Source organism: Eulemur rufifrons, chromosome 4 (genome assembly GCF_041146395.1).
Source record: "Eulemur rufifrons isolate Redbay chromosome 4, OSU_ERuf_1, whole genome shotgun sequence".
Lineage (NCBI taxonomy): Eukaryota > Metazoa > Chordata > Mammalia > Primates > Lemuridae > Eulemur > Eulemur rufifrons.
This window is the reverse complement of record NC_090986.1, coordinates 79,098,361-79,120,248: the sequence shown is the minus strand read 5'-3', so window position 1 is coordinate 79,120,248 and position 21,888 is coordinate 79,098,361. Positions and strand designations below refer to the sequence as shown.

Sequence of the window (21,888 nt, the reverse complement as noted above, 5' to 3'; positions counted from 1 at the left end):
TGTGGTAAAACACATACAACATAAAGTCCACCACCTTGACCATTTGTAAGTGGAAGTCCCCATGGTCCACACGTGCTCTGCAGTCCCAGCAATTCCCACCTTGCGCAGCCACCACCGCCACCCATCGCCAGAGCTCTTCGTGACACCCTTGTCACCATCCATGGGGGGGCAGACAGGAAATCACCAGTCTGTTTCTAATGATAAAAATCCGGTTTTCATTCATACAGCCGAACACTTAAAAGGCGTGTATCTTTCTGTATGTTAATTATACTTCAGTAACACTGAAGGAAAACAAAGTGAGGGGATGAAGTGACAGAGGAGGCTGGTAACAGCTGGGACCCAGACCACAGAGGGGCAGGTGAACAGGGAGAGAGCAGGGGACATGCCAGCCCTGGAAGGGGCTGCAGAGAGCAGCACGTTCGCTCACTCATTCACTGCCAGCATTTCTGAGCAGCTCTGCTCCAGACACCCTGCCAGACACTGCAGTCGATCGGATGTATGTTTCAGAAGTCTTATCCTGGCTGCATTAGAGATGGTTGAGGAGGAGAAACTAGTGGTTTTGCAGCCCACAAGGTAAAAAGTACTAAATTAAGGCAGTAGTAGAGGGGATGGAGGCAAAGGTTGCACACAGTTTTAGTTTTACCTAGTAACAGAGACACCACAAAACCACAGGTCCTATCATTTTGTTCCTATTTTTTAAATCACTCGAACCAGATTTGGCCTGATTAAATTTTATGTGGCACACTCAACAAGCATTAGATAAGATCTGTCGGCAAGGAAGAACCTGCTGTACAGATAAAAATACATACATTGAGCGTGTGTTATGTTCAAGGCACTGTGGTGAAAAGTGTCTAATTGGATCACTATCATTTTGGTGGAATAGTTACGGCCTGCATAGAGAGAAAGCTGCTGTTCCAAAAAACTTCTTGTGAATGAAACTGGAGATGACTGGAAGGTTTATCAGGGCAGGAAATGGTCAAACCAATCGCAGGAAATCACACTGTGAAATGCCGCACACGGGCTTCATATGTGGTAACAGGGCATGATCTCCAGAACACACCCTTAGGTGAAACAGGAGTTGCAGAAGTATTGCACAGCATGTTGGCATTTACCTAAAAACTCTGACTTGTCTGTACACACAAATACCTGCGTAACTGCAAAGAAAAAAGTCAGGACAGATAATACGTCCGGGGTGCGGTGCGGGAACAGAGAACTCTGTGCTCCACACAGCAATGAGTTGGTCCACGTGTCCCTTGCACGGGAAGGTTAGTACAGCAAGTGAGGAGGCTGCATTACATCACAGGCTTGCAGGTCTTCCCCACAGGCTCCACTGACAATTCAAGTCATATAACGATCCCCATAATAACAGCTAAGGCCATAAAATGTGTGTCATGTCGTGTGCATACACGTGTGTATTTTTTTTTAATTTGCCTTTTACACTGTTTTTAAATGACTGGAAATTATGTATCTCAGAAGACATTTGAGATGAGAACATGCTGGCTATTGTGAAGGAACTCTCCTTCAGTTACATGAAAACTATTTAAGAGAAATAAGTAATGTATTTAATTTATTCTCACTTAAGTAATTAGTTATAAGGTTACCTTTGGAACAAAAAAGTGTTCTTTGCAAATGGGCAAATCAACATACAATAATCTTTGATCTTACAGTTCAAAACACACTAAAATAGCATGCAAGTAGTATTAATACTTTCCTATTTCTGAAATTATATTTGAAGTGCATGCTGATGCAAAGGAAGTGACTTGGCCATGGCAGACACGGTCTGAGCTCGGGCTCAGCCTAGGATTTTGTTTTCTTGATTTTCAAATGAATATCTCCTAGAAATGCTAAATATAAAATCAGGTTCAGAATGGTAAAGACTTTTTATAGTCTTTAAATTTTATAAAGAATGTTTAAAAAGGCAGCTCACAAAAGACCACTAACAACTGCTGCTGGCTGCAACTAAAATACTAATTGGAGGCATCGGCTTGGCATTTTCGGGGCCTTGTTCCAAATGGAATTTTTCAGACAGATTAAAATTGTACTCTTCTCAGCCTCAGCCCACTTCAAGTTTAAAAAAAGCCAGCAAGATAGTAGGTGTAAATGACTAAGAAGGGGCCCCAAGAGATGCTCTGAAAGCGAAAGTATTGGGAGCGCCACGCAGAATGTCTCCACAAGGAGTCTAGACTATCTGTAATTTGCTGATTGTGAGTGAAACCAGATTATTAAGAGACCTCGCAAAGCTAAGAGCTACAGGAGCACAAAATGCTGGGAACCCTGGGCCGGCACATAGGAGCAGGAATTCCAGTACCCCTCACACTATCATCTATGACCCAAAGTGACATTTAGGAGTGACTCCTATCACAGATGCAAAGAAATGTGGGAGAAGGAGGGGGACGAGCATCTTTAAGTGCCAAAAAGGCACTGTAAAAATAAGAGCAGGAAGAAGAGAGAAACTCCAAAACTATTACACCAGCCTCCACAAGTTCTTACCCAGAGTGGACTGAGTTGAATATTACAGCACAAACCCAGCAGACAAATCAGGGATAATTTTTTAAATTATTGATTTTAACCTCATTATACTGAGCAAAATGGCAGTTATTTTTTTTTTTCTGTGATCTTCGCAGAGAAGCATAAAATGGCAATTATAACTCCAAATCTCTCAAGGCCCTGCGGCATGTATTTCCTAGAGAAATACTACCTATTTGTTTAACGCCAACAGACAGGATACAGAGGATTCCAAGTAGGAAGAACGGGTCAGTGTTCAGGACTTCAACCGGATCTCTTCTGATTGCTTGAGCCATTCTTTGAGAATCAGGTCTGCTCCCGGCCCGCAAGGAGCTCTGTGTGGACTGGAAGAAGCGTGCCATCTGCAGACGCGGCCACATCCTGGGCACACGTCTTGGCCAGTAAGCTGCCCCCGTGCACGTTGGAAAACCCATTGCTGTTTCTGGGTGGGCTCTGGGCAGCTCGAGAGATAAAGCAACGTTTCTGCCTCCTTTCCCCTTTTGGCTGGGCAGCCTTGTGCAGTGAAGAACCTGCACAACTTGGGAAAATCATTCTTCAGCAATTTAATAATAATTACCAGATGAGTAACATGAATCTATATATTTGACCTAAATGATTCAATGGGAAAGATCAGAGGACTTGGTAAAGAAACAGTCATAGTTACATTAGCAAGCCACTTACTAGATTATCTGAACTGAGTATTTTAAGAGACTGCATCAGAAAAAGTTGATCTGTGCCTTGGTTATTACTTTGCCAAAAGTTGAGAAATCAAACATGAAATAACCCGTAATAGAACGAGATATTAGAACACCATTAGCATTGCATTCCTCCACGGAGTGACTGCCTGCTTCCTCTTTTCTAAACACATCTGGAAATCTACTAGTCATCTTGGCCTCAAAAGCTGCACCTTTACAGCAGAGCTGTTCTTGAAAATGAAGAACGGGGTGGCTGGTACTGATAGCAAACATAAAGCGTCCACTTTTTCCTGGGCCCACTCCTCTAGCAAGCACATGTGTTTTACTTGTAACTGAATCAGCATCTTGAGAAACTGTCTGACGATAGCATCAAGCTCACTGTGATGTTCTCAATGACCTTGCTGGGGTACTCCCCACTCCCTCATGGCCACACCCTCCCCAGGTAAGGACCAGTGTCCAGGAAGCTCGAAAGCAGCAAGCGGATGCTCAGGAAACCTGCCGAGTCCATAGAAACACAGCAAGAAGTCAGGCCCTGTTTGTTCCAGGAAAGAAAAACCTGCCGAGCTGCCCCGCAACGTCTCACTGTCCACCAGGGAAGGTGGGAGCCTGGCTGGCCACGTTCTGCCCACCTGGACGGGGGGTGTGACAGCAACATTCTGCTCCGGCCAAGGACACAAAGGAAGCAGCAGGGTGAAGAACAGAGGAACGAGAGGGTGTGCAAGGGAGGCAGGCATGGCTGCGCAGGGAAGGACGGTGGCAGATGCCGGCTCTGGTCACAGAACAGAGGATCCAGACCTGATGGTCCACCCAGCTGCAAGGGAGCTCACGGAAACCCAGGTTTGAGTAAGTCACGGTAGCACCTCTTCTCTAATTTTACATTAACAAACCCCTTCCTTGAAATACTTTAAACATCCACAGATGTTCTGTCAAAGGGCCCTCCTCTACAAAGAAAAAAAATCTCCCTTTCTTACCTCGATGATGTACAGGACCACGTTCTTGTAGAAGCAGTACAGTATGCACTTGGTCACCCGGTTGTAGCTCCAGGCCCCGTGGACCAACAGAAGCTTCTCTAAGTAGGCAAACTAAACAGGAAAAAAATAACACAATTCAGAAGAGCCTATCCTTGAGGGATAAACATCACAAAATGTCCCTCTGAGCAGAAGACAGACACGGTAGGTAGAGGATTCTGCAGGTGACCTGAGAAAACCATTCCCTGAAGGCAGAGCTTTTGGGCCCAGGGAGAACAACCGAAATCTTGTCTTAAATCTACATAATGGTTATTTTCCCCAAACATGCTTGACCGCCAATTATTAGTCTCATGAAATTCTATTTAAGCTGATGCTTTCTTCGGGTCTTAATTATTAAAAGAAGGTGACCTCCTGAACTGAGAGACAGGTACAGTGGGAATCAGATGCCTCTGAGCAACCACAGATTTTACAGTGACATCAGGAGAAAGGGACAGGGACACTCATGCGACTGTGTCTTGTTTTTTAAAAAGGAACACACATGTACAAACTGTTTCCACTCTCAGCTTGCAGGTTAAAAACAGTTACATGCATGGAGACACATACAGACATACACACGTAGATGGAGACACACAGACATAAACAGATAGACAGACACACACACATACTCTGCCTCCGCTTCTAGACCCATTCTATTCTCCTTTTTTGTCCCCAGCTATTACAGAGCACCTCTTGCCGAGTGCTATGTGGTCAGGAGCAGCTGGTGACACTCAGCTGAGAGTGAGGTGATGGCTCTTGCAGTTTGAGACAGGAGCCATCAAAGATACCCCAACAAAATACGTGCGTCCTCTCTGGGGCGGGTTCCTATCTCCTCAGCCTCCCCTTAGCTTGGCTTGACCGTCTGTGTTCTATGTTACAGAGGTCTCAAAAAGTAGGAACCTTGAGCTGGAGGGAAGGAAATGAGTTTTGTTTTGTTTTTTTTTCCGTTTGGTAGATGGCGTCACTCTCTGGCATGAACACATGGTTGGGGCAATTCCGTTTAGAGTCACGTGTTCAATTCGCCTCATGCAGGGTTGGGTTCCCCTTTGGTTGTCTTGAATGAAAACCTTCATTCCCCCTGTTCTCAGCTGTGGTGTCAGCAGGTGCACAACAAGCATTAGCCCCGTTACAGCGCTAGGGGAGACAGTCGGGCCGTATCGAGAGTGTCCAGAACATTAGATATTCTTTCACGATTTCAAACTTCTATTAATGTCAGATGACTTTTGAAATTAAATATAATTCTCTATAACAAAAGAAAGCCCCTGACTGAAAATACAATACCTTTTTATAAAACATTTCTTTTCAAGAGGAAACTACACAGTAATTCCCATTAGCACGAAAGGAGGGAATACATCCTACTGGAAGTTACATTCCAGCGAGTTCTTCAGGGGATCGGGGTGAGGCTTATCCTCATATTCCAAAATCTAGACGATGACTTCAAAATAGCAGAAGGAGGGACATATGGAAAAATAAAACTCCCCATAAAGGCTCATTAAGGATTCCCACGGGGAATGGGGAATCATAAAATAACTAGCAAAACAAATAAAAAGGAAGTTTGCATTTGACCTGGACCCCTGGTGTTAAACTTCAATGGGCACAGAGAACATCTGCTGGAGTCATCCCCAAGAACACTTCAACCTGAGTGCCACAGTGATTTGTGTGTGTGTATATATATATATATATCTCCTAAATCAAAATGCTGTCTTCATGAGGTCGTTCAAAAAACATTACGAGGGTAGAGGGCAGGAAGATTCTCTCCCGAGAACAGACGTGATACTACGTAGCGGCAGCAAAAGCTGCCCGGGGCAAGGCGACAAGAGGAGGGCGGTTGTCAGTCCCCGGCCTGCCCCTGTGCACACGGATGTACGCGTGGGCGGCACAGAAGCAAAACCAGAGCTTTGCACAGAGAACACACACAGACACACACACGCAGATACCCGTAACTTTCCCGGATACGTCTTGGAGCTAAATTATCTTTTTACTTCTGTATAGGACCCTACAGGGTGTTTCCTCAAAAGCTCAATACAAAAAATTCATCCACATTACAATGAACAAATAAACACAAGGTGTAAACTTCAACCAGAGATGTTTATCATTTCAACAGGGGCAAGGGAAGTCATCAAATTGTGGCACGAACCTGGCCCCGAGATGACAGCATCTCACCCAATCGGGAAGGAGACCATGGACAGGAGAAAGGAGGGCCCACAGCCGCAGGGGCCCTCATGGGTGCCCTTGACAGAGGTGACTCTATGCTGGAGGGGCAAGAGAAACCCCAAGTGGAGCTCCACAGCCCTCTCCCCATTCCATCCTTCTTTGATGCTTTTAACTTGAAGAGAGCAATTGCTCTGGGTTCCACATCCTATTAGTATGCAGTTTCAATAAAGCAGATCATGGAATCTCCCTTCCCTAGACATTTTAAAGAAAAAGACAGACAAATATTTGCCTGGAACTCCTAGGAAACCTCTCAAGATCCCTTCCAGCCCTATGATGTTATAACTCAAGTATTTAATAACGCTGGGGTGTATAACATCTCCAGTTGCTGACAGACCTCAGGAAGTGCGAGTCCCCCAGGCCTCGGAGCGTTTGACTCAGGAAAGTAAATGGGCAGGTGTGTGGGGCCAGTCCCCCAAGTTCACTCCTGGGTCTGCCGTTCTCTGACCCCAGACGGTCACTCTGACCTGAGGTAGGTCACCTGATGCAAAGGAACCCCAGTTTTCCCACCTGTAATATCAAAATTCTTCCTCCTACCTACTTCAGGAATTATCTTGAGGATTTATTTGAAATCAACAAAGGAACAAGATTGATTTCATGCACTTTTCAGAGCCAGGAGGATTTGTAATTCCTCCCTGCATTTGCAAAACCGCGAACCGGGAGGGAACCTGAGAGGTGATCTAACACAGAGGCCCCTTTGGGGAGGTGGAGCCCCAAGGCTGCAGAGAGCCAGCCTGCAGCCCTGCGGTCGCGGGAAACTCGTGCACGTTTTATACACAGCCCCCGATTTCAGCTTGAAGCAGGAAAAAGCCATTACTCCCTGCGTTCCTGTGATTGAGGTTAACACATTCTTCAAAAGCCTAAACACTGCAAAAACAGGGAGCTCTGGCTACCCGGGGAAGAAGCAGACATTTAATCAGGACATCGCAATCTGGAGCCAGGAGGAAGTGATGTGTGTCACTGTGATGTCTAGGTACTCTGGGTTTTTCAGCAGGACAAAGGGTCCAGATATGTACCCTAGGGGTCAGGAGGTTGACTATTTTCCTTCACCTTTTGGCTGTCACTAAGGAGTAGACATTTCTTTCGTTGTCAGGCCACAAGCACAGTGACCACACAGTGCCTTGCAAGCCTCTACATGCAAGGCTCAGATCAGAGAGGAAAGGACTGAACTTGGCCTCGCTGCAGGGGGTTGTTTGCTACCAAGCATGGAGTCACTGCACAAACCGGCTCCCGCTCTCAGCAATTCATCTCACGGCAGCGGCCCTGGGCCGCACCCTGTCGTGACTACAGAGACGGCAGCCGCTGTAAATCTCTGCTTCTCCCTGACCTTAAACGCCTGACCCGAGAGTGCCCTGGTGCCTCTGGAAGGAGGGGTGGGGCCAGGAAAGGGCCGTCGAGAACGGATGTCCAGAGCGAGGCTGCTCTCCAGCAGGGACACAGAGAGAAAAAAAGCACACGCGGCAGACGCAGGAGTTGAGGGAACGAGATTATTACCCGTAGGATCAGGGACCTATCTGTCAGGAGTGGCACCTCGCCTGGATGACCGAGCAGCCCAGCCACCCCCGCAGCTGGCCAAAAGAAACCCAACCGGCAGGACGGGGCCTCCCAACTGCACGAGATCAAAACCACAGCGAAATCCAAACAGGCCTGTGGTTTCATCTAACCGGCCACCTCAAAGGGGTGGCAGAGGTCTCGGGGCTGGACTGGGGGTCAGGGCCGGGCTCTCGTGCCCAGCTGCCATCGCTGTCAATGGGATGGGACAGCTGGCCACGCGCGCCGCTGACCTGCGCGATGGCGTAGTCTGAGTTGTTGGTGGCCTGCATCCCCTCGTTCCCGCTGATTCCCACACCCACGTGGGCCGTCTGGATCATCCCCACGTCGTTGGCGCCGTCCCCGATGGCGAGCGTGATGGCCTTCACCCGCTTCTTCACCACGTCCACTATCTCGGACTTCTGCAGAGGAGACACCCTGCGGGAGACGAGAGAGAAGCCGTGACTGCGTGCGCCTTTCCAGAGGCAACAGCTGTAATCTACATTCGGCTGCGTGGAGAGGACAGTTATTGGACAACCTCCAAATTCAATACATACGTTTTATGCTCGTGTGCAAAGAAGCTTTCAGAAAACAGTAGCTTGTGGCTTTCAAGTATCGGCCAACTTTGCAGATGGAACACACAACTCAAAACTAACTTAAAACACAGCCTACGTGCGATCGCCCTGTGCGGTGGGAGCTACGCACGGACTCTCAGGGGCACATGTGCCCTGCGGCAGGAGAAGGGCCGTTACACTGGTCACAGAGGCCTTTAGAAATGCCTTCCCGATACATCAGCAGAGGCCCCCTTTTTGCTTTTCGGTTCATCATATACACCCAGGGCTGGCAAGGGAACTTTCTGTAAGATCTGTTTTTACAGAAGGGAAAGAAAACTGGCAGGACATGAGAAAGTGTAGGAAGAGGGTTAGGGTGAGAGGAAAGGAGAGAGGCTTCCCCACGTCCACCCCGAGGAGGAGACGGGGTTTGCGGGGCAGCCGGGGCAGAGGGCAGGGCTGGAAGGTCTCCCAGGGCCAAACGCTGCAGAGGCACAGCCCAAAGGGGGCAGAAGCGCAGCTGCTGCCTGAGAGAGGCTGTTTCCACAAGGACTCCAGGATGGTGGGCGGCTTTTCGTAAGCTCCTAAGTCATCTGGGAAGAAGACCCAATATAACTCTACGGGGTCTGAAGGAGAAAAATATCAACTACAATGAAGTGTTTATTTAGAGTATAAGAACAGACAATAGGCCGGGTGCAGTGGCTCACACCTGTAATCCTAGCACTTTGGGAGGCTGAGGCAGGAAGATTGCTTGAGGCCAGAAGTTCAAGACCAGCCTGGGCAACATAACAGGACCCCCATGTCTACAAAAAATAGAAAAATTAGCCAGATGTGGTGATGTGCGCCTGTAGTCCCAGCTACTCAGGAGGCTGAGGCAGGAGGATTGCTTGAGCCCAGGAGCTTGAGGCTGCAGTGAGCTGTGATGACACCACTGCACTGTAGCCAGGGAGCAAGACTCTGTCTCAAAAAAAAAAAAAAAAAAAACCAATACAAATTCACTAGTAAGGCCATCATTTACTGTTCAACTCTTCTTCATGCACGACAATATCACAAGACAGCACGGAATAGACACCTAAGCAGCACTGGGTAGGCTTGCGGCTACAACTCCTTGAGAGTCTACCTGCCACCCAGGTGGTCAAGCAAGGTGGCCTCTTTATCAGCAAACCTGGGGTGATCTGAAGAGAAAGGAAGCCGGTAGGACAGAAAACTTGGCCACTTTGCACTGTCGGGGGTTGGAAGAATCTTGGAGGTAGGACAGGGAAGGAGCTGAACAGATCCAAAATTTTCTCTGAGGTTAAATTGTTAGATGTTCGTTAGGGTGTTTAGCACTAAACCAACCAGTGGGTAACAAAGAGCAAGTCAGACAGAGTCACAGGATCTGCCACTCTGGGATTTGGACCTCAAGGAAGTCAAGGCAAGTCAGGATCCTGATGGCTTAAAGTCCAACCTATGAACATCCAACAGCTGCCTTTTCCCAAGAGCAAAAATAAGAAAACCTGACCAGGGCACACAAGGCAAATCATACCCCAGTATATCCTAAAACAGGAGCATGAAATTCTCATCAAGGATTTATTACGCCCTCAGCTGTAATGCCTTGAGAAAACATAATTCTAGCACACACTAGGGGTTCAAAACAGATGTCAAACAGCTAATTTCTACAGAACTGAAGAGGCGCCTTTCCCCTTCAGCCATATGCAGAATTTCAGTATGACTCGTTGCCAGGAAGCACAAACCAGCTCTTTCTTCATCTGAATTTGTAACCTGGAGTCACATGCCACACTTAATAAGTATTCTCAACATATAATAATTCAACCCATAAAGTAAGAACTCCAGAGCACATCCGAGCCAAGCTGGGTGCTTGGGATACTTCTATAACCTATTTTGGTGCATTATGAATAAAAATATAAACCCAATGAGTTCAGTCAACTGGAGAGGCATTCCATCCACTTTTTTGGCTAACACAATAGATTCTAAAATGAGCAGTAAGTTTTCCTTTTGACACTTAAATAAAAAAATCATCATCCTGGAGTATCTCATTTTATAGGATATGTGCTCCTGAAATTTTAAAACTAGCTTTCTAAAGTTATTTCAGATATGACACTTGAGTAAAACCTTGGTAACTGCTTTTATAGAATTAATGATCATATGCTAATTTATGTGATCTAGAAAAGCCCTGGTCTCAGAGTGAGTTTCTAAATCCTGACGTTGCAATGTGGTCTGAGCAGACCGAAGCGAATCCCTCCTTAGCTTCTAGCTCTCAGCTGCCCCACCAGCCACGCAGCGGCTAGATGTAGATCACAGGTTAGTGAAATACTTTCACTAATTGGACTTCAAAACATCTTTTTTGCCTCTAGACAGTCCTACGACTAAAAGGAAGTTTGGAGACCACTGGCCTAGATCAGTGAGTCTCGAATTTTAAGCAAGCATCAGAATCACGCAGAGACTTTGTAGACACAGACTCCGACCTCACTCTGGGGTGAGGCCTGTGAATGTGTGTTTCTAACCAGCTCCCAGGGGACGCTGATGCTGTCTCTGAACCACACTCAAGTCACTAGCACTGGCCAGACAACAAGTTCTTCCCGGTACAACTGTTTCCTAGCTCAGCTTAAATTTCCACAGCACAAGACACATGCAAAATTTTCATGGTGACATTTAACAATTTATTACCAGAAACAGTTAATCTCATCCCCTTGTTTTCAAAGTTTGCAAGCATAGGTTCTTCTTCTTTGCTTTCAAACCAAAACCTAGTAAGTATAAATTTTGGTCGGGTATTTCATTTAAAATAGTCTTCCAATCTGAGTGTCTCATACAAGGCAGTGGTCAGGGAAAATACTAACCAGAAATAAGACATACAGGACTTTGTGAGTTTTTTTTTTTTTTTTTAATGACACAGAAACCACAACTAATCAATACCAAGCATAAAATACACAATAATTAACTATAAAACAAATTGCTACCAATATACCAGAAGATTTCAATTACAAAAGTGTCTATTTTTCCTGTTAAAGATAATATCCTATGAATGAGATTTTCCTTGATAAAAAATAATCATTGAAATAAAATATTATACTCTTTTTCCCATAGCAGTCATTTATCCTAAATTTTTCAAAAATTGCAGTACCTTTAAAAATCTCATAGCTTAAGTAGATATACAAAAACCTAATATATGAATCTACTATCTAAAGTTAATTAAACTATCCCACATGTATCTGTTTATTAAATGCTCATAGGTAGCAAGAATGAAAGGAATACAAAAATGACACCTCTATGAGATCCAAACTTATCTTGATGAAAAACATTAAAACACCCCATTTTTCCTGTGGTGTAGACAGACATTGTTTGCAAACTTCTTGACCAACATGCTGGTGGTCTTGATTCTGTTTTCTACTAATATCCTTAAAAATATTCTAGGCTTTTTGAGACAGCTTTTAATGACATATGGCTGGCAACAACAGTCTCTGGCTTCACAAAGGGCTCCCCTGGGACAGGCTAACACCTAAGCCAAGTCTTTCTCTCCCTTGCCTCTCGAGATCAGAACACTGTGACTATTACAAGCCCACCGTTAGCCCCCATATATCACTCACACAAGCACGTACGGGCTTAACAGATACCAGCTTACCAAGTCTTTATGAAGGGTCTCAGGAGTGCTGTGTGATCGAGTCACCCAAGGTCTTTATATTTATGCAACTCACCATGTATTTTTTTTTTTTTTTTGAGATGAGGTTTCACTATGTTGTTCAATCTGATCTCAAACTCCCAGCCTCAAGCAATCCTCCCACCTGGGCCTTCCAAGTAGCTGAGGCTACATGTGCGTGCCACTGCACCTGGCTTACCTCACCATGTATTTATTCTTTGTACAATGATTTATGCCTAGAATCAAATTCTATCACAATCTTGCATACTTCAGTACTATGTTTGCACTATTAATAACTACTCAGCAGTGTCCAGTAGAATAAGCATTTAACTTTCTGACTGAATAAAATAATAAACCTATATCTTGTTAAGTGATAAAAATGTGCATGAAATCACTACGAATCCTGATGCTACCCGGCCACCCCCGTGAAATACAAGCCAACATGCTTCAGGATTTGCAGAGCATCTGATCTAAGAGCCTAGATGTACTGACGGCATTACTTATTTAGATATGGCTGAAACAGATGTGTTTTGATAAGTCCCCTGTATTTCACCAATATCAGCTATGAAGTCCTTTCCCTTAGGTTACACCGCAGGTTGGACAGGTGCGAAGGTCACACCAACAGGAGTCTGTGCAAAGGAGATGGGAGACGCAGGCAGCTGTGCAAGCATCTAGCTTTTTATCTTGGTGCTGCCATTTTATGGTAATTTCAGGAATTTAACATATATATTTGAGTATATATTAAATTTAAATTGTAGAAAGCGTGAAATTCCCATAGCGTCTTCTAAGTACAAAGATTATTTTCAACAGGGTCTAACTATCCATTTTTCAAAAATACTAAGGTTAAATGTTTCCATATTCTGGAATAGACTCTAACTAGTTATAATTCAACTTTCAAAGACAGGGTTTGAGCTTCCCTTCACACTCCATAAAAAAGATACTTATGTGTGGGGGGAGGGAAAGAGAGAGAGAGAGAGAGAGAGACAACTTTTAAACAATATTCTTTATATAAATTTGCTACTGCAAAACTATGTTAATGTTTACTAATAATTTCCTTGTTGTTAAAAAGGCTCATTTAAATCACTTTCAATATTTAATAATATATAAATTTTAATTGTTTCAGGATTATGTACACCCCTACACCCCCCCCCCCAAGTAGTCTTGGTCATCCTACAAATCCTTTCAAAAGATCTTGAAAAACAATCTCACTAGTGTCTTAAAATGCGCTGCATCCCTCCCTTTGGATGGGTTACTTAGTGCTTAAATAGGAAGAATTTTAAGACTAGCTATTCTGGTCACCTGAAGTTACCCTCACATGGCATCTAAAAACTTCTGGATTCTAAACTCTAAAAATTTCTTCATAAAACAAAAATTTTTAAGGGAAGAAGCCCTAACAACTGATTTAGACATGGGGCTCTCTCTCTATATATATATATTTTTTCTATATATATATTTTTTAAACTGATCTTACAATTACATAACTGGTGACTGCTTTCAACATCCTGTGAGTGTTCTCTGCAACCTAGGAGTTCCAGATCAACCATTGCACAGTTGTAGGTAGTGAGAGCAACTTGATATTCTTTATTAACTGAACAAAACCCTGAAAACTCAATCCTGCACTGTATCTATAAATGCCGCCTCTGCAGCTGAGACTTGCTGTCAGAAAAAGGGAGGACACCCTGTCTGCCCGAGATCAGTTTACTCCGTAAGTGGGAAAGGGCTCGCTTTGAAATAAGTATACTCTGCTTGGGGGTTCAGAATTTATGCATCTATACTTGGGTCTGTGACAATTTTATCACATGTCTAGGAAACAGAACAATTAAAGCAGCACTCTGACAAACGTCTAGCCTCTGAAAACCTAACATCTCCACTAAATGATGTGGAATATATTAAGATCCGAGCGAGAACATTTTATGTAAAAATTGGATGGGTTGCAGGAGTTCAAGGCTGCAGTGAGCTGTGATCCAGCCACTGCACTCCAGCCTAGGTGACAGAGCGAGACCCTGTCTCTAAAAAAATTTTAAAAAATCGGACAGGTTGTATGTTGTAAATTATATGCAGTTTTATATTCACTGAAATCAACCAGTTCTAGTCTGTTTCTTCCTGTACTAGACTGAAAAGAATGGAGCAGTCTAGGAAGGCTGGGATTTAAATAAAAGATATTAGATCCTTCTGTTCCCAGGCTGAAACAGGGATTAGAATAACACATTTAAATACCTTAATGTTTTTAGCACAAAAAGCATTAATTTGATACTCTGCTTCCTTGAAATGCTTTATTAAGGCCCCAAGACCCTTTCAGGAGTGTCTGCCTTCCTGAAGTTAACATACAAGTATTGTTCCCCACTGCAAAGTTCACTAGGATTTCAAAACAGTGAGCCTGACCTCTGCTGTGGGGAAGGCGGGAACAGGAAACGGAGTCCAGGGGAAGCAGAGATGTGTCTGAGTTTTGACATTTCAGAGCTAGCTTATGGCTCCAGCAGGCCAGGCATCGTGAGCTCATGCACCGCTGGACATTAATGATGACGGAGATGTTTAATAGAATGATTTTAATTAGGCCTGCCCCTCACCTGTCACCTGTGCCTGGAACAAAAGGTCATCTGATTATCTACCAGACATACATGCCACACTGTAACCACATGCACTCCGGAAAGAGGGGGGCAGCGCATCCAACTCGGGCTCCACCCAGTCCTAGACCAAGGGTGACAGGGACCACAGCGGCCAACGCCATGCATGCTTCACACCCGGGACAGTTAGCTCACAGACCAATATGCCTCTCTCTCTTTCCCTCTTTTTTTTTTTTTTTTTTTTAATACATTTGGAAGTGGAGTTTGTTGGGTCGGCGTGCAGGTAAGCTACACCACGCTCTTTCTTCCAGGCACCATGCATGCCTTCTGAAACCTAAAGCCTGTGCTTAACAAGCCACTAACTCTAGATCTCAACAGCAGGAAATGGTAATACTTTTCTTTTTCATGACCGTATATGTAAAGATGTTTTTAAAAATAGGCAGTTGCATTCCACCATGCCAAGAACAGAATATGAAAATGACTTCTAATGATTCTACACATTGGCTTAGTCCTGGAGAACAGAGAAAGATGGACAGGGACTTTGGGTAGGTGGGGTGAGAGGCTGTGGTGATGGGCAAATATGGGCCTGGTGAGGGTCTGCACAGAGAGGACATGAGACCCACGACACTGTGCGCCCACAATTACCACAGCCAACTATGGCAGTAGATGACATGTAAAGTTGCCACTTGCTCAAGGAATATCAGAATAGCACTTCCTTAGACAAAGTCTGGTCGGAAAGGAAGCTGGCTGAGTATTAACATTTCTGTCTCCACAATCAGGCAATGAGCTCCCTGGTGTTAGGAATTTGTTTTCCTCATCTTTAGATTCCTAAGCACCAAACATAACAGGTAATAAACAAATATTTGTTGACTTGTCCATGTTTTTATAATACTTTTTTACTTATAATATAGCTCTTTTTTCTTTCTCCTTCTCTATTTTAATTGTTTCCATTTCATGTTCAAGGGCACATTTAATCATACTGAATGAGTTAATGATCATCTTGCAGTTTTTGATCAGAGAACGTGAAAGGTTAAGGCCATGAGTTTATTATATCCTCTGTTCAGAGAAGCCCAAACCTCAAGCTTGGAGCCCACCAGGTAGCTGTGCGGTGCTTTACAGGGTAAATTAATACATGGGCAGCCCTATTTATCAGGTTACCCCAACTTTTGTAAGTACCAGCCACTCCCTAAAAACCAAGTTTGCCGCTGATGTGGCCTGATGGGGGGTCAACACAGCCAACACCTGCCACGTCCACCTGGGCTGGCAGCTGCAGCGGAGCCGGCAAGCCCACGAGCCTTCGGGGCAGAGACTGTCGCTGAGCTCAGAAAGGAGATCAAGGTCAGGGGGAGCCAGACTCGCAGCCGCCTGGATTAGGGCTGGTACCAGAGGGGGTTGCGGAATGAGGAAAAGCTGCGGCCAAGAAACTTGAGATGGGGGCTCAGGAGCACAGATAGCGGGGGCTCCCGCTCTATTGAGAAAGGGCTGTCACTGCTCATGCTGTGATGGCGTTGGGATACCAGGCCTAGGCCTTACAACTGTATCCAGCTCTCAGCTGAAAATGGGAGCCACCAACCAAACTGAGCCCCGACTGAGGGAACGAGACAGAGAGAGGCAGCAAGCCGCAGCCAGCACCCTCTCTCTCACACAGATACACAACAGCTCATTAAATCAAACTGGTACCTAGATGGAACCTAAAGCAATGACAGCTTTGGTGTTGTCATCTTTTCTTCAGACGGTGTAACAGAAATGACCTACCATCCACTTAGGGTGACCTAGTTTCCAAGGGACAGGAGAAAGCCCATGCTAGGTCTCCATCTGGGCTCTAGCAACAGAAAGGCGACGAAAGCACCACTGTGTCCACTGGAGCCAGAGGGGATGATTTCTTTTTCTTTTTATCATACGGCTGTCCTGCCAGAGTTGTACAAGGGCCAGACCAGATCATGCGACCTAAGGTCCAGGGTGATCAAAGCCAGCATGCGGTTGGGAAGCCGTTATGGTCCTACAGGTTGCTCAGAAAATGCCACCACAGCCCCCCATGCCCTGGAGAGCAGGCACGTTCTCGTCCCTAGAGGTGTTTAGTATGCTGGGGTGCTTAGCATGCTCACTGACAGCGCTGTAGAGCAGGAAGGGAAGAACTCAGGTGACAGTAATGTGTGAACAAGTGAACAAGGAGGAATGGCGCCCAGGCAGTAAAGGGGTCCTTGCCATTCCTTATCCAGATGTGCCACCTCCCTGGTCCTCTTTTTCCCTCCCCTGTGAAGAGACCAACAGGGAGGGTCTCTAATGTTTCTTAAGCTCTAAACCCTACGCTTTTAAGCTGAAAGCGAAAATCTTGGATTCAGTAGTGAAAATGACAGGAGCAACAGCAAGTGATGATCCAGCACACGCTATTTATTCATCGGGAACTGGGCGAGGTGCTGTCCATGCACCAGCTGATTTAATCCTCACTACAGTTCCGGAAAATCAGTGCTATTGTTCTCTGCATATTACAGGTGAAAAGACCCAGCTCAGAAGGGTCGGCGTAGTGTGCCCAAGGTCACAAACCTAATGAGGGGCTGGGATCAGACCTAAATGCCACAGTCTCGCGCCAGAGTCTGCACACTCACCCACTCTGCTACATTCTGTGGCTTCTTCCAAATGCACATTTGGAAGCTCTTCTGCAGTTCTGCTCAGCAACTAGGCTCTTGCTGGGGTGGGAGACCAAAGGCAGGCTTGAGAGCTTCTACTCCCAATACTGCAAGAACCCAGCAATGTTACCTAATCCCCTCATTCTCAGTTTTCTGCCCATACTATGGGGACATCACCATTGCCATCTGCTTCACAAGATAGCCACAAAAACTGAATAAGTGATAAAGGTGGACAAGTATTTTGAAAGGTAGAAACAATGTATCTTGATCTTTCCCTGACTCCTGGACCGAGAGCTTCTGATGCATGTTGTTCCCAAGCGTCACGCCTCACCTCTCTGCTGGGGACGCCTTCCAGGCTCCAAGCTCGTCCTGGCTGGGAACGTCCTCCCCCCTAAGCTCCTGGCTTCAGGCCTCTCAAGGTCTTCAGGATGGAGATAAGAAGAGAATCAGTAAAAGAACAAAGTCTTGGCCGACATGTCCCTGTTTGAATTTATCTCCCTTACCTTTAAGTCCTACATCAGACTGTTTCCCCATGTAATTTTATATAGTTTCTTTATAGACCAACCCATTATGTGATATAACATAGTCACACTAATATTCTCATACACTGAATATGAATAAACACAAACAAGATTATGAGTTTTTACAGGTAAAGATGCTGCTTCTTTTTTTAATTGCCCAAACATCCAACAAAGTGCTTTGCACACAGAGGCTCCTGCCAGTTTTGCCCGTGGGAACTGGACTGCAGCGATAACGGGGCAGTTCTGAAGTATGGTGTCAGGGAAAGGGAACGCACGTGGGTTTGGAGCAGAGCACAAATTAGGAATGAAGAAGGAACTTTGGCAGGGTGAGAACACCTCTCTCTCAGTAGCTCTGTCCCTGTGAAGTTGGGCTGAAACAGACGGCCTGCCTTGGGAATTTGAGCTGTAAGAATACCATTTTTTTCTTGAATGATTAAAACTGTGCAATTAGCTCAATCTGTCCTCATAACCTAAAATAATGTCAGCTGTTCACTAGAATAAATTATAAACATATGAAAAATGTGCAATTGTCACAAGCATTGTCTCCGCAAGCAATGTCACACAGAGCAGAGAGATTCTTGTCCAATCACATATTGCAAATAGCTTTTCCTCTTGCTTTCATTTCCAAGAACAACAACAACAAAACCCAAAAAACAAAAACAGCAAATAATCCAATCAGGGTGCAATTAGTACAAATGGAAGTCTATAAATAGTTTTTTCTTTGTAATAATATGAATTGAAATTGATATAAAACAAATTTTGAAAAAGCCTAACTGTGTAAAATAACACCAGACAATTAACAAGTGCAAAACAGAACTATCCACGCCAACAGATGATCATTTTGGTTAGCCTACAATCCTGACGACATCTATATAGTTATTCTCTCACGTCACAGAAAATCTCTCTGTTGCTGTATTTAAAAGAACAGAATCCAAAAAGCACTTCATCTTTAAAATGATTCTTAAATATTATGGAAATTAAATTTAAAATTTTTTCCTTGTTTTTGATCTGAACAAGTTTAAGAGCTGCGACCTCTCTGCCTGTTTTTTGATGTCAGTTCTCCAAGATCCCCTTAGTTACATGCGGCTCTACCTGAGCTGTAAGCCTCTGATTAGCGTTCCTCCAAAATTGAAGGTATTAATTTTCAGTCAAAGGAAAAGACCTTTCAGCATTATTGAAAAGGTAGTTTTGACTGGTTTCCAAAAAGCTAGTTGCTAGTTTCAGCTCGTTAAGTCATATCAGTAAAAGCTAAAAAAAAAAAAAAAAAAAAAAAAAAAATCATGTAGGTTTTTTCCCTTTCAGAATGTTTTTAAAAGGTGAAGTTTTCCTAAGATGCTTTAAGCAGCAGGTCATTCCTTCCTGGAAAGACAGGGTCCGCCGAGCCAGGCAGCTGGCACGGCAATGAGCCCGTCTGTTTGGGGCAGGGCCAGTTAGTTTAACAGGGGACTGATATTCTTTGTCAGTTTTCTTTGCACATTTGGGGACTTTTGTCAGCATGTTGTGAAGCTCAGGTCATTAGCAGAACGAAGAGGAATATATTAAACAATCAGCCGTGCAGACTGCAACAGATGAGTCAAGGACACGGATGCGCCGGGCAGTTAGGTGAGGTTTGCAGAGCTAGCCCATTGCTTCTGAGGCCCTGCAGTCCCAGGGACAAGCTGGGGCTCACTGAGTAAGTCACACAGGCACCATGCTAAGTGCAAGGGGAGCAAGTTCTTTTCAACCCCTTGAGTGACTGAAGGAGAGGAAAAATACCCATGAATGTTGGCTTAATACTCTTGAACAGTAATTAGGAAATAGCCATTTTCTATTTCTTCCAGATGCTGTTAGTGAAGGAAACAGACTTTTCCTTAACTCTGGGGGCCAGGTTTGGACACAGGTGGCATTTGCTTTCTGCATGCACAAGGGACGCAGAGACCCTCACGCTACCAGGGAGCAGCACCACATGGCTCTCACATGGCTGCCAGCTCCAGTGACAAAATGTCTCTAAGACAGAAACTGGGAAGTGACATCACAGAGCGGGGGAGGCCATCCCAACAGGCTGAGGATAATTTTCCCTCTGCGACCTCCCCCCAAGGCCAGCCCCACGTTCGGTCTCAGTACCCGGCACGAATCTGCGTTCAGACGGTACTTGTGGACTTGCATACCGCACCACAGTGAGATTCTCCAAACTTACAGCTGCGCACAGCTCTAATCTGCAGAAAGGCAAACAGAGTACTGCGTGCACCTATGGGAAGGGAAGCCAATAACCACACGGCCCAGAGCGTCTGGCCAACATTCATAAGAATCAGCACTGAGCTACAGGGCTGGAAATAAGCTAGAATGATTTCATAAATGAATGTGGGTCGAGCCAAAGGGCCGCTGCAGGGCCGCACCCTGTGAGCTCCAGCACTCGGTTTGTGGATTCCCACTTCCCGGATTTCCCTGCCGCTTTTGCTCAGACAAGTGTGCCCGGACACGCTGTAGCCTGTCGGCCCAGCCTCTCTCCAACAGTGGAGCTCCAAGCGCGCTCTCCCACCTGCCTCATCTGCCCCCCTCTCCGCAAGTGAGCTTAAGGCACAACTTGGCGTAGGGTACCTGGGGAGGGCCCAAAGACCCCACAGCAACAGCCGTGGAGATGCCCTCCAGTGCCCTACACCCCAACAGGGGGAATAAGACCCCTTTACAAGTCACTCCAGGGAAGACTCGAAAATGAAGACCTCTGTAACATACTACCTAGCCAAAGACACGTTGGAGGGTGGTGGGAAAGGGAGGAGGAGAGTTAGAAAAAAGCCACTGAAGCCTTCCCCGAGCTACTTCTAGAGAATGGACAGAGACTGTGGGAAAATGCAGCAGCTCAGGTGGAGGGAACACTTTGAACAGAGTTTGGCAACAACGAAGCAGACTAACATTGCACAATGCTGATGTGTGGGCAACAAGCACCCTTACAGGCTACCAGTGGGCATGTACTCCATGTGGGTACAATCCTGCAGAAGGGCAATCTGGATACAGTTTCTGTGTATGTAGAACTTCTCAATAGGCAATTTGACTCCAGCAATTTATGCTAAGAAATACATAAGTAGACAAGGTTACGGGCATAGTTGCTGGAGCATGGCTCATCAGCACCGTGTCTTTGCGGATGCTGTAGATCTAAAGTGTCCTGACTAGAACATGGACACATGTCCCAGGTGTTGCTGAATGGAGAAAGCAAGTTATAAAAGTCCATGTACAGTGGCACCCAATTTTAGACTCATACTAGACACACACACACGTACATGCAGAGATAAAAAAAACTTCAGGAGAAAACAATTTAGAAAGTGGTTATCTCTGAATAGAAGGAATTTAGTTGGGTGTATGATTCCTTCATTTTGTTCTTTCTTCTCTACATCATTAACATGTACATTACTTTTGTAAAGAAAAAGCAAAAGCAAGTAAGTTATTAAAAAGAAAAGCAATATAAATACACTTCAAGGCCTCACTCAATTCCATACTCCTCTTAAGAGCTTTTCATGACAGTCCTTGGCCTACATCAGAGCCATTTGAGTTACGCTACATTACGGGATACTTATGTCATGACTTTGCAAGTACAAAGCGTTTGACAAAGTCTTAGAAAACAAGGCGCTGCCGTTCCTTCGCATGGTGCCTCCGTCTCTCGAGACCAGCACAGCTGCCTACCGCAGTCTCGGCTCGATAAACATCTGTTGATGAGGCTGAATTCAAAATAAGCCAAGGTGTGGGAGGTTAACTTAGTTACTTTCAAATATCCAGAGAGAAGGTTGTAGGAGAATCAGGAAACCCGCCAAATAAATCACATTTGCACAGTAAGCAAAATTTTACCAGGCAAATGGGGCCTTTGTGCCCTGGAGCCGAGTTACCAGCTGGGGGCCCAGGGGCACCTTGGTACTTAACACTCCTGAGCTCTCTGTCAGTTTTCCAATACACCGTGATGCAGGAAAAAAAAAAAAAAAAAAAAATGACTTCCATTTTAGACCCTGCACAAATAGTACAAAATCTCAGGCTTTAAACATAGATATGTTGTCACTACAGGAATACTTTATTGAACTATC

At 45.1% G+C, this 21,888-nt stretch overlaps 1 protein-coding gene across 2 annotated transcripts in view; it reads right to left on the bottom strand.

Moving 5' to 3' along the window:
* ATP8A2 (ATPase phospholipid transporting 8A2) overlaps window positions 1–21,888 on the bottom strand; it is a 494,649-nt gene that overhangs the window by 198,815 nt on the left and 273,946 nt on the right. For both annotated transcript variants that reach the window (XM_069467429.1, XM_069467431.1), the window contains exons 26-27: window positions 8,200–8,383; window positions 4,172–4,282 (exon numbers count right to left, since the gene is read on the bottom strand). In XM_069467429.1, the coding sequence (XP_069323530.1) occupies window positions 4,172–4,282; window positions 8,200–8,383 (295 nt within the window). The remainder of the gene's footprint in view (window positions 1–4,171; window positions 4,283–8,199; window positions 8,384–21,888) is intronic.